General features: G+C 36.4%; 1 protein-coding gene across 5 annotated transcripts in view; it reads right to left on the bottom strand.

Moving 5' to 3' along the window:
- Positions 1-209: 209 nt before the first annotated feature.
- Positions 210-13043, bottom strand: part of LOC142337628 (uncharacterized) — a 93319-nt gene continuing 80485 nt past the window's right edge. For all 5 annotated transcript variants that reach the window (XM_075386997.1, XM_075386998.1, XM_075387000.1 and 2 more), the window contains 3 exons: positions 10470-11180; positions 6866-6998; positions 210-390 (listed from right to left, as the gene is read on the bottom strand). In XM_075386997.1, the coding sequence (XP_075243112.1) occupies positions 237-390; positions 6866-6998; positions 10470-11180 (998 nt within the window). In that variant the 3' untranslated portion in view covers positions 210-236. The remainder of the gene's footprint in view (positions 391-6865; positions 6999-10469; positions 11181-13043) is intronic.

Below are 13043 nucleotides of genomic sequence, written 5' to 3'. Positions count from 1 at the left end.
TGAAGGTAAAGTATTGTCAATTACCCACGGTGATAACCTGCGGTGGGTGGGTGTTGGGCGTTTCTTGTGTGAGGAAAAAGATACTCATCCTATTTTGCTGTCAAAATTGTTTTCTAGGGCATGAATCAGAAGATTTAGAGTTGCAATTGACTTCTTTCTCCACGACTCGAAAATTCCACTCAATGTTACCAGCTACTAAGGAAACAGTCTATGAACAATCATAAATTCAATCAACTTCATTTTTGTTGTTGTTTTTTGAGCACTAGGAAGTATACGAGAAGTGCCCCTGTGACTGCACAAGTGATGGCCACTCCCACTTTGAACTCACTCGATTGTAGGAAATGGTGTATAGGTCCCATCCCATGATGCTGTTGGTACAGTTCTACAGACCTTGAACAAATGTCTCAGTGGAGCTAAACTTGAAAATATAGCCGACTAACTTCTGACGAAATGAATTGCTCTCAAACTAATGACGCGTAGTTGGTTTCGGTAGAGCTAGCTCTGCCTGGGTTATTAAAGCTTAATCTTAAGAGGGTGGGAAGAAAAAAAAATAAGGCATTAACTTGAGGGGGATGGTGGGGGGGGGGGGGGGTTGGTGTAGGACGCGTGGTGGTGGAGTGAGGTGCGTGGGTGGATTGGGGGCAGGGGTTTAGGGGTTTAGCGGTGTCAATCGTGAGGGGGAGGGAAGGGGGGGGGGATCTGATTACAATCCAGAAACTTTTCTCAAAGTATGGCTGCGTTGACAGATTTTTTTTCGGTATCAGTAGTTTACTGCTTTAACGATTGGATCACATTGGGAGTAAGACTGATTTTTATGGAGCTGCCCAGTGACTTAATGCTCTCCGGGCCATAACTGTTGATCTTAGCCCGTTTTGGTGGGCAAATATTCAGAAACGTCAGAGGAAAGACAAATCGATCAAGCAAAAGAAGACCGCAGGACGGCTCGTTTCCTCTTGAGAATTTCACCTAGAGCCGTTGCTGCATAATTATTTGCAACACCAAAAGCACGTGCTATATAGTGTTATCCCAAGTCACCTATCATGCAGCTTTTTTTAATTTCGTGCTTGTTCATATTTGATTCTTAATAATCATACTAGTTCATGTTGGATTTGCATGAATTCATGGTACTTGTACACAAATCCTATATGATTTAGAAAAAATCTTGGGTCTTTCCCATTATAGCCCCCCGCAGCTTAGTGGTCAGATAACCTATAGCCCCCCAATCATGGTAAATACACCATAATGGGGGGCTATATTTTCATGGGGGGGCTATAATGGGAAAGACCCAAAACCTTAATCATACAAGCATCATACAAAAAATTTCAAAGCCTGAAAACTACATTTTTCAAATTTTCTTGAAGTTAAAAAATTATTGGAAAGCATATGAGGTCTTATATCATACCTGCATCAATAACTGGCAACAAAATTCTTATATAATGTAGTCAGAGGACGCATAAAATTATTATATCGCATATTCAATCCATATTTGATTTTTTGCGCGCGATTTTGCAATTTAAACATACTCAGAAAATCAAATTGATGTTGTTTGCGAATTTTGTATTTATTTCTTATAAATGGTCCTTTACTGGTAGAAACTGGCTTCAGAAAATATCAAAACATCAGTTATATACACGGATCTACACTTTTATTTAGTGCCCAACTATACCAAAGATGTTGTACATTGGGGTCACTAAGTCATGCTGGTGAAACTCGTAGGTGATGCATTACCAAATAAACACTGAAAAAGTAAATGGTAAAAGATTAATGAAAAACAGATGTATGATTCTAGTATGTTTTACAAGGATCCTATATAATTTCCCGGTAATCTGCCAAAGACCATATATGATTTCGTTTGGTTTCATACAAGGATCGTACTAAGAAATCGCATACGGACGGCATGAAATCATATATGATCCTAGTAAGAAATCTAATAAACTTTAACCGGGAACACGTGCTCTGTACTCGGAGAGTGCGTCATGTACTTGGGAGGCGCACAAAAGGAAAAGATCCCCACAATATGATTATATTAGTTTGAAGTCAATTACAAATATCCTCTCAAAAATTTACGCTAGGAAACTTTGGTTAAAAGTTTCACAATTTGTAAAACTGGCGTTTTGTCATTAATTGCTGTGAAAATTTAGGCCTAACAAGACATTGCTGAGGTATCTCACATATTGTTAAATAGAAAATCAGACAATTTTTTGTTATCAGTAGGTTACTGCTTTAACAATTCGATTATGTTGAGAGTTATTTCGATTTTTTGCGTATTCCTTAAATGACTACTAAGAAATCGTACAATTATTTTTTGACCTAGTATGACTGCCAAGAAATTTTTAAAATGACTATTATGGGCTCCCTGCTATCAATTTAAGAGTCCTCAGCAACATTCAAACAGAAACATATCAGTAACATTCAAATAGAGTTTCCTAGTGACCGAATACTGTCTGGACCATATCTGTTGACCGTAGCCTTTTTCGAGGCAAATAGTCAGAAACGTCAGATGAAAGAACAAATCGATCAATCAAAAGAAGACAGCGGGAAGGCTCGCTTCCTCGTGAGATTCTTACCCAGAATCGTGGGTGCATATTACTTGCAACCAAAAAAGCACGTGCTATATTTTGATATCCTGTGTTTCTCATCATAACTTCCTTTGATTTCGTACTAAGTGGTTGTGTTCACACAGACAATTAACAAGTTTCCCACAGATGGCGGCGTAGGGGCACTGCCAGATAATTTTCCTTTAACTAAGGATCGAGTGTGCAAACACTTTAACAATCTCGGAAACCTGACGTTAACTTTTAATGAGACTATACCCGTGGCCCCAAAATGGCGAGAAAATGATAAGTCCTAAGTCCTCTAGCTCTTATCTCCTAAATATGCTTGTGAGAAGAGATATTACCTGTTTGGAAGGGGGGGTGAGTCAAAACTTCTTGAGGAAAGTCATCGCAGCTCCCAATTGTTCCATTTTTATCAAATCTTTCGTAGTGCTGTTCGATCAAGCACAGGTAGGAATGTCATAGCGCGCATAGAAGTCAGAAGTCACATAAGTCAAAAATTTTTCAAAAAACGTCATTTTTGACACTTTTTGTGATTTTTGATTTTTATTTGGAAATGGTTGACTTTTAACCTATGATCTCCACGATAATAGTTGTCTTCCGTCAAAAAAGTTGGGGGTCACGGAACTGTAGTTTTGGCACATCCATTATAAAGTAAAATTGGGACTGACTGAGGGGCTTGCCCTTGAAACAGTCCCCACATTGAACCTAAAGACATGATAGTTCAACCAATTTTAAATTTCAACCGAGGCTCGGCAAAGCGAACATTGATGATACAGCATAAAAAGAGAATTATTGCCTCGTTGATGTAACTTTTTTCCAAAAATCATGTTGGCCCAAAAAATTATGGACCATTCAGCACCACCAAGGCAGCCACGCGAACTGCTGTTAGCGGCAAACACCACACCCAGTTTGTCCGCTTGCCAGGAGACGAAGCTCTTGACAGCTATAGGTCATATTTGATTCCTAATAATCGTACCGGGTCATATAATTTTTGTAAAAATTCATTGTAGTCGTACGAGGATCATATATGATTTACTAAAGATCTTAATCATACAAGCATCATACAAAAACTTTCAAAGCCTAAAGACTATATCAAAACCTAAAGACTATTAATGAAATTTAAAAAATTGTCTCCTCAAAACTGTTCGGCAAATCTTATACGTAGAGACCAGTATGGCGTCAAGATCTACGAGAGCTGCTCAGTCACTCCATACCCTCCGGGTTTTAACTGGTTATCCCGTTTTTTAGTCGTTGAAAGTTAAAACATTAACGAAGAATTGCTTTAACGAATGATTGGTCAAACAGAAAAGTTACATTAAAAAACACAACAGGGCTAAAATAATTAGATTAAACTTTGTTTGAGAAAAATTGAAAGATTAATGTGCAATCTGATTACAATCTAGCAACAATTTTCAAAGAATGGCTGCGTTGACAGATTTTTTTTCGGTATCAGTAGTTTACTGCATAAACGATGGGATCACATTGGGAGTAAGATTGATTTTTTGTCTAATGCCTTTAATCACGCAAGCCAGATATGACCTGGTATGAGCACTAAGAAGTATCTATGATAACCACTCTGGGCTTTCCGCTAATATTTTACGAGTTCTCAGCTGCTTAAGGAAAGTAAAAGATCAATAGCACTCTAATGGAGCTGCCCAGTGACTCAATGCTCTTCAGGCCATAACTGTTGATTTTAACCCGTTTGGTGGGAAAATATTCAGAAACGTCAGAGAAAAAACAAATCGATCAAGCAAAAGAAGACCGCAGGACGGCTCGTTTCCTCGTGAGAATTTTACCTAGAGTCGTGGCTGCATATTGATTGCAACCCTAAAAGCAAGTGCTGTGCTATATTTTGATATCCGGTGTTTCCTATCATAGCTTCCTTTGATTTTGTATTAAGTGGTTGTCTTCAGAATAACAGTTAACAAGTTTCCCACCAGATAGCGGGGTAGGGGCTCTGCCAGATAGTATTCCTTTAACTACCGATTAAGTTTGCTAACTTTTTTACGATCTCGGAACCTTGACGCTAACTTTTGGTGAGATTTACATGCGACCCCAAAATTGCGAGATTGGTAAGTTCTCTAGCTCTCATCTCCCAAATATGCTTGTGAGAAAAGATATTACTTGTTTGGAAAGGGGGGAGGGGGAGGGGGTGAGCCAAAACATTTTGAGAAAAGTCATCCCAGCTCACAACTTTTTGAATTTTATGCCAAATTTCATAGTGCCTTATAACCTATGATCTCTACGATAAAGATTGTCTACCATTAAAAAAGGGTCACAGATGTCTAGTTACGGCGTATAAGCACTTCGAACGTTATTTTTGATCAACATTTCTTCAGCCGTTGGGAGTCACAAGTGCCATTTTCTTATAGGTTACTGTTAACCTAAATAAGCTAATGATTTCTTGTAAAGTCCAGTCAGTTATCCAAAAAGGTTATTTATGGACGCGAGTGACCAAAAAATAAAAAAGTAAAAGTATTTGAAAAATTTGAAGATGAACATTTGAATTGTTGACCAATTTTTCAAATACTTGACCAAACAACGCTGAAGTCTTAAACAATTTAAATTTTCAATTAAGTGATTTTTGAAGCCAAAAATGTGCCTCTCGGGCATATATATCTCTGGGTGATAGTGTTTGGCCAAAATTCTAGGTAAAAACGCTTTCTTTTTTGAAAAGTATCCGGACTTGTGATTTTTCCATTATAAAGTAAAATTGGGACTGACTGAGGGGCTTGCCCCTGAAGACAGTCCCCACATTGAACCTAAGGACATGATAGTGCGAACAATTTACAATTTCATCCGAGGCTCGGCAAAGTGAACATTGATGATACAACATAAAAAAGAGGTTTATAGCCTCGTTGATGTATTTTTTTTCCTAAAATCACTTTAGCCCTTAAAAATATGGACCATTCAGCACCACCAAGTCAGCCATCCAAACTGCTATGAGCGGCAAACACCTCACCCTGTTTGTCCGTTTGCCGAGAGGTGAAACTCTTGACTGCTCTAGGTCCTATTTTATTTCTAATAATCATACAGGGTCATATATGATTTGTATCAGATGATGGTAGTCGTACGAGGGTCATATATAATTTACTAGAAATTTTGAAACTACAAGCTTCATACAAAAGTGTTACAATTCTTAAAAGTGTTTATTTCTTAAATTCTATTGAAGTTGAAAAAGTTTCCTGGAAATTATACAAGGTCATATATGACACATAAAACATTGACCGGCGCCTATAAAAAGTAGTCAAAGGTCATATAAAAAATTAAATCCCATTTGCAATCCAGATTTGATTTTCTGTTTGCGCTCAAAGAATATCTTTAAAATATGCGCATTTCAAACTTTTCTTTTAAATGAGCATTTATAGGTATAAACTGGCTTCAGAAAATACTAAAAATTAGGTTATATACTCGGACTAACTCTTTTATTTAGTTTCCAATTAAGAAATGATGTTCTTCGTTTGGGTTTTTTTGGCAGACCACCAAGTCATTTTTTGAAATATTCTCGGTGATGCCTTACCGAACAAAAATGAATAAAACGTAATTGGCAAAAGATTTTGTGAAAAACAGATAAAGGATTCTAGGTAATCTTTCTAGGATCATATATGATTTCCTGGTAGTCATACAAGGCTCATATATGATTTGTTTGCTTGATACAAAATTGCTTTTAGGAAATCAGTTATGGATAGTTTGAAATCATATATGATCCGAGTATGAAATCTGAGAAACTTAAACCCGGGATGATGACACGTGCTCTGTACCTGGAGAGTGCATAAGTGCATAACGTACATGAGGGCGCACAAACAGAAAATGACCCCGCAATATAAATATATTCGCAAAAAAAGTGTTTGAAGCCAATTGCAAATGTCTAGTCAAAATTTTACTCACGGAAAATTTTTGGTACCAATATGTCACGATTTGTATGTTATTTCATGTTTTTTTTAAAATTATGTATTTTGCTAAGATCACTACCCAGATCAAGACATGTCAACAATTGCTGTGAAAATTTAGGCCTAACACGACATTGCTGAGTTATCTCACATTTTGTAAAAAAACAAGATCGTTATCTCTTGGCTGTTTTGCTTCACGGGGATGCTTCATTTGGTGCTGACCAAATTAGTTAAGGTGGAATAACGGTAAACTACTATACAGACTATTTCTGATGCACTGTTCAGAAGGCCTATGCAACCAAAAACATAACCCTCAACAGACACTTCAGCAGCGAGCAAATTGTTTTTTTTTCCTAGAATTTTGTACTCGAAAAGTCTCAATCCATCTATTGTAAACCGAAGAAAATTGAATAATACCTTGAGAACTCGGTGTCTAATGTACGGACATTTATAGTTGACTGTGCTTCCTGTTCACTGTCCATTGAAGCGAACTGGAAGTTTGGTTGAGTATCAGTTTCGGGCATGCAGAAGTAGTTACAGTTGCTGAGACCTGGAGGCAGAAACGGCAAGTCTTTTCTTACTATGCAGATATAACTTAGTGTATACATCGGGCCACTAAAAAACCTGCTCGAACAAAATTAGCTGATAGTGACGCTGGAATTCTGTTTGGAGCTGCCGCGTGGCCACCTAAAAATTTCAGGGAGCCAAAAAATCTATAACAGCATTTTTAAAAAAAAAAGTATATACAAAAAACTGAAAATTTTCCGTCCAAGGAATAAAAACTGTACTTGACTGACTTAAAATATAAGTATCGTATTTTGCTCGGCCTCACGAAGACCCAAGTTCAACAGCCAGTAGAAACTTCGACTTTTAAGTCATTAATGAACTCCCGTTTAGATTCCCGATGCCTCCGCGTAAGTCTCCGCAAGTTCTAGACTAGAGCATTTTGTTAATTAATAATGGGAGGGAGGTTTCATTTGATTTTATGATTTCGAACAGTTTATTATTAATTACGAAACTAAATATTGGTATATTTTTTGGGAGAAAAAGTCAACAATTTCCGTCCATTTTGTGCGATGATTATCTTTCGCTGTTGCCACTCTTTCGTAACCAGAAGCCACTATGTCCTTGAAATTATTTTCAGACCACCTTTTTTGAAGATTTATGAGTACGATAACAAAACAGTATATGACACTCTTATAACTTTGCCGTCTTCTAAGGCAAGTGCTATGGGAAAAGTTGGGTACTTCGGTACATCGAAATTTGGTTACTTTAGTAAAGTTCTTGACTATTTCAACATATTTGTTAACTAAGAATAATGCGAGCAAAAGTTAAATCTTACAATTTTTAAAGGTTTACTTTTAATTAAGAAATTAAGATGGTTTTCTTTTGCTTGATTTCGTTGATGAATTCTTATTTGAAAATCAACCATTTGCGTCAAGTTTTTATAATGACCATTTTTCGTTGCTGTCAGTTTTCGTTAACTGATGTCCCCTTTCTCCTTACAATTGTTGTACACCATCTATCTCCAAGATTCTTCAGTTGTATAACAAAACAGTACATAGAACTATAGAAAATTTGCCAGCACCAGAGTCGAGTACACTGAGAAGAGCACAAAATTTGGTTACTTTAATTTAGTTCTTGACTATGTCAACCTGGCGTTTTGGGTAGTGATATCGATAGCTTGCGATTTTAAATAGGTTTTTCGTACGAGATGAATCCCCAATTCTTCTTTCCTAATTTGAACAGTAAGTATACCCTGAACTTGAACATTATGTAAGAACAAATCAAACATAGCCGACTAATCGCCGGAAGAATTGCTCTCGAACGACTAGTGGGAGCTCTAATCAATTGCAGCCTGCTTCATTCGGGGGGGGGGGGGGAGGGGGAGGGGGAGGGGGATGGGACTAAGAAGTTCAATAGTGGGCGTCAAATAACCACATTAGAGGTTAACATACACCACTTAAGACAAAGTAAAAAATGACAACCAGTTTCGGCGCACTTTTCATTTGATTTTTAGTGTTAAATTGCCGCCAATTGAGTTCAGCTGCTTGAAATTGTGATTGAGAGCAAATTTTAGATCACGCGAAACGCAAAAAGTCAAGGGCGTAAAAGTCACTCGAAAAGTCGAAATTGTCAAGCAAAAATTTTGCATAAAAAAGACACACACGTCTACAATCATTGCTATGAACTTCGTTCAAGAGCAATTAATAAAACAATGATATTTTTGTTCCGATCCCTCTTGCTAAATCTTAACTGGTTGGTAGTGTAGAATATAGCCTGGATTTGATTTTTTTGAATTCAAGCATCCTTTTTTTTCAAGTTTGAGACAACAAAAATTCAGATTTATATACGTTTGTAAAAAAAACACGGTCTACATAACTTTGTGCATACAAACTTTGTTTGTATCGTCTCTGTTGATTCAATTGATTTTCTTGATTCCCCTTGATTTTTATATCACTGTTTTGTTTTGATTGATGTGTTGAAGTTCTTAATTTGACAAACTCTCTTTTGAAAAAAAATGTTTTTCAGAAGTCATTTGTCTTCGCATATTCAACTAAGTCGTCTAAAATAATATGTGGACTACTTTTGATGCCTCATTGAATAATCGTATTGCTTTAACTCGGCTTAGGTTCGTCTGAACTCAGTCGAGAACACTAATCAATTCTTACATGCAAATGTAAATTTTCCAACTATTACTTAAAAATTAACCGCCAAAAACAATTTGTTTAAAAAGCGTAAGATCAGTTTCAACGGGGATCATGCGAAAGGAAACAATGTTCCATCGCATAATCGTAAAACTGTTCAATTCATCACAGCTTAATAAATGGACAACCAATTGTTCGATAAAAAATAATCTCTACTGCATTTAATCATCAGTACTTAAATTCAGGATGACTAAGGAAGTAGGGCGAAATAAATTAAAGGACTTGTTGCATGAAATCTTCGAGAGTTTAGTTTGGATGACAATAATGTAGAAACTGGAAAAAAAGCACAGGTGTAGGAAATACATTTGTGTTCCTTTGCTGTGGTATAAAACGCTAAAAGAGTGATGACGAAAAAGAAACATAAACATCGGATTTCGCAAATTAAGGATAACACATGAAAAACTTGAATCACATATTGGATAACTTTATTTAGAATTCACCAAAAACACTAATATTGAAAAAGTAGACATGAGAACCCAACTGGATTAGGTTCCCGTTGAACTCCATGATAGATCATTGTAATTCTATAACAACTCCATTGGTGAATCATCGATGGTTGATTACCGCTTTTTCTCTTATTAAACAAAATTCATCGATGGGATATCCTTGATTTTTAAAAACTCTTTTTAGAGCTGATTGGGACCCTAAAAGAAACGTTAATTTTTCGTGCATTAGTGTTCTTTCTACGTCCCAATATCGCCTTTGCTATCTCTCTCGTGGTTTGGACCGACCTAATAATCTGTTTCTCAAAAGCCAGTCATTGTACCGTTGCGCCACAGTCAAATAGAATTTTTTTGAATAAATTAAAATAAACGCATTGTAATTTTCCTGTGTATAACGGAAGCATAATGCGTGTAAATTCTTTGCCAATAAGAAACGTTTTTTTTTAAAAAATAAAACTACTATGATTCATTGATGGGAATATCGCCTTCTTTTTAATTACCCCAAACCCGTGCAATTGATTTTCATATTATAAACTTTTAATGTTTGGCGAGGTGTTTTGCGTGAATAGCAAATTCTTCCCATTTTTCACACACAAAAAGCAAAGGAATATCTAGATCGTTCTAGAAGGAATACCCCAGCTAATATCCCACATCGAAAGTCAATATTTTCAGACCAAAATGAGCGCAACAAGGGGGGGGGTACTGCGTTCGAAATTTCAGAAAGTACTCTCAAATTAAAACTGATCTATGGGAACCAAAAAAAAACGAAGGCCTTAAAAGATTCAGAAATTTAGTATAGCTGGATGGCTCAGTGGCAGAAGGGACGAAGCTGACGCTTAGTTCAGATTTTTAAAAGAGCTGAGAACGTACCCTGAGCTGTTGCACTTGACTCCAGATCCTCATTTTTGCTGCCTTTTCTTTGGACAGCTTGACGACTGCTTGAAGTTGACGAAAACGTTGAAGAAAAGTCTGAATGTTTTGACGTTGCTCTTTTTAATTGCTCATTGACACGTTTACTTTGCTTAGATTCTGAAGTAGTTTCAACTTGACTCCTTTCTCGATTGTTTATTTGACATTTGGGCACAATTATTGACGTTTTTGTTGGTGGTTGCTTGATTTCATCGTCAGCGCAATTTGGACTGGTCATCATGTTATCTGTTTTGCAAGAACTACTGATGCTCGTACTATTACGTGTGTTACCATTTTTGTTAATGACATTTGCTGCTTTTTCTGGTTCGGAACTGTTTCTGAATTTTAGCTCCGAGCTTAAATGCTTATTCGATTTCTTAGCAGCCTCGCTTTTTGTAGCTCTGACGTCATCAGCAGAATCTTTTACACTTTTGTTATCAGAAGTACTTTTTGTTGGGACGCTACGATTTTGATCTTTTTCGTCGTTACTCATCTTTGTTTCGATGACGTCATCAGAGTTTTCACATTCTCCGTTTTCTACTTGATCAGATTGATGTTCTTCAATAACGTCATCTGTGATTTTGGCGAGGGGCTGTCTGTTGATATTTATGCTTCCTTTTGTTGTAGTGGCATGTGTAACTGCGTGACTTTCCACTAAACTGGTTCTAATACCTACAAAAAAGTCTTTTCCTCCATAGGTATTATGGAGGGAACTTGATACTGAAAAACTTGAACAGTAATGGTATAATGGTATGGATAGCAGGCCCTGTAGAAAACGTTCAAATATATGGCTTCATTTCTACCAAAATATCTACAAAACTTTATTCTCTTGTTCATGAATTCAGAGAACACTTTCATTTTTCATCAATACTTGATGGTGATTTCCAGACTCACAAAACAGTGGCCATAGTCGCGAAAAAACACCAATGCTTCTTATGAAAGGAAGAGTCTGGAGTGTGGTGAACAAGAAAGAGGGTCAACTTAGACGAAGTCACTGTGGCCAAATGATGTTATGCGGATATTGAATAGGAACCAAAGTTATCATTATTATTATTTCTTATCATTAGACAAAGTTACTTAATATTTTGAGGTTAACTATGATAGGTAGACAAAAAAAAGAAAACTGCATCAGTTATAAAGTTCAAAAAATAATCTCTTCAAGTTAATATTAAAAACTTGCACTATCACTCCTGGCATAAGCTTCCGAGATTGTAACGCCTCAGTTGCTGGACAAATTAAATTTGATCAAAACACGGGGAGTAGGATATTAGGCAAAACTCGATTAGGCGATAGGAATGTTTGTAGCCATTAGGCGAAAAATTTATACTTAAGTTTTTGTGGAATTGGGACAAAAACCAATTAAAACACTTACAGCGGGTGCTGCAATATCCTGTTTCATCTTATAATATAATTACGGGACTGTAACATTTGACTTCGCAGAGAAACAGCTTAAGAAACGACAAAAATTTTCAATATTGGAGCGTTTTCACGATGTAGTTTTACCCCAACTCACCCAATCTTGTGTGCTTTTTTCAGTTTTAGGTCATTTACATTAAAGCTACAAATAAATTTTAAGCTTTCAAAATGCTTTCCCTGTAACTATTTCAAAATCAATATTATGGCACTCAGAAGAGTAAGAAAGCTGCAAAAACATTAAAAACAGTTGTACTTCTTTAGGTACTTTCAATAGCTCAAATGCATGTATAGACTTTAATTGGGGATACTTGGCAACTTTATAGCAAGGAAAGGATTTTGAAGTACCTCTTTTAAGTGTATCAATCGCTCTTCGTCTAATTTCCACAAAATTTTATTTCTGGATTTTCGTCTAATGGCAACAATAAATTGGTTCGCCTAATCGAGTTTTTGCCCAATGTCTCAACCGTTTCAAAACACTGTCAATATCTTATTGGTTTAGCATGGCTGACACATCATTAAAACGAAGTATTTGTATGGCATTGCTCTATACAGATTTAAAGATCAACAAAATTATTTTTTTTAGAAGAACTAGATTTTATAATTTAATTAGGTAGATCTTTTTGCAATCAATTTGCCACGATAGTGCCGACCCCTTGTCAAGAACAAGTTTATCTTATAGTTTCTCGCAAAAAACTTTGACAGAATTTTACAAAACGATGATCATGCTAACCATTTTTTAAATTGCATATATATGCAAATAAGCAGCTCTTTCATGCAAAAAAATGCTAAAGTTTACCAGCTTTGTGCAATACGAACCTGAGATCTCACCAACGCAATTAGTCGACTTTTCAGATGAAAAAGCATTTTAAAATAAGTACATTGTATAATTTGTACCGAGCCTCGTAGTGCTCAGAACATTACGCTGCAAAAGGTATACCCAAATCGTGACGGGCAAATTTACCCGATCTGTCCATCTCTGGATTCAAAATGCAACATTGATTCAAAAAATAGACTCTTAAGCAAAATCAGGCAAAATTGAAGGGAATTGCGCATCCCATGTTTGCAAAAGTGTCCAATTTTAAAACGCGAAATAGCGATACAAGCTGTGTCTCCTACTTT

The sequence above is a fragment of the Convolutriloba macropyga genome, chromosome 4 (genome assembly GCF_964194025.1).
Source record: "Convolutriloba macropyga chromosome 4, txConMacr16.3, whole genome shotgun sequence".
NCBI classification, from domain to species: domain Eukaryota; kingdom Metazoa; phylum Xenacoelomorpha; order Acoela; family Convolutidae; genus Convolutriloba; species Convolutriloba macropyga.
This window is presented reverse-complemented; position numbering and strand designations above follow the sequence as displayed.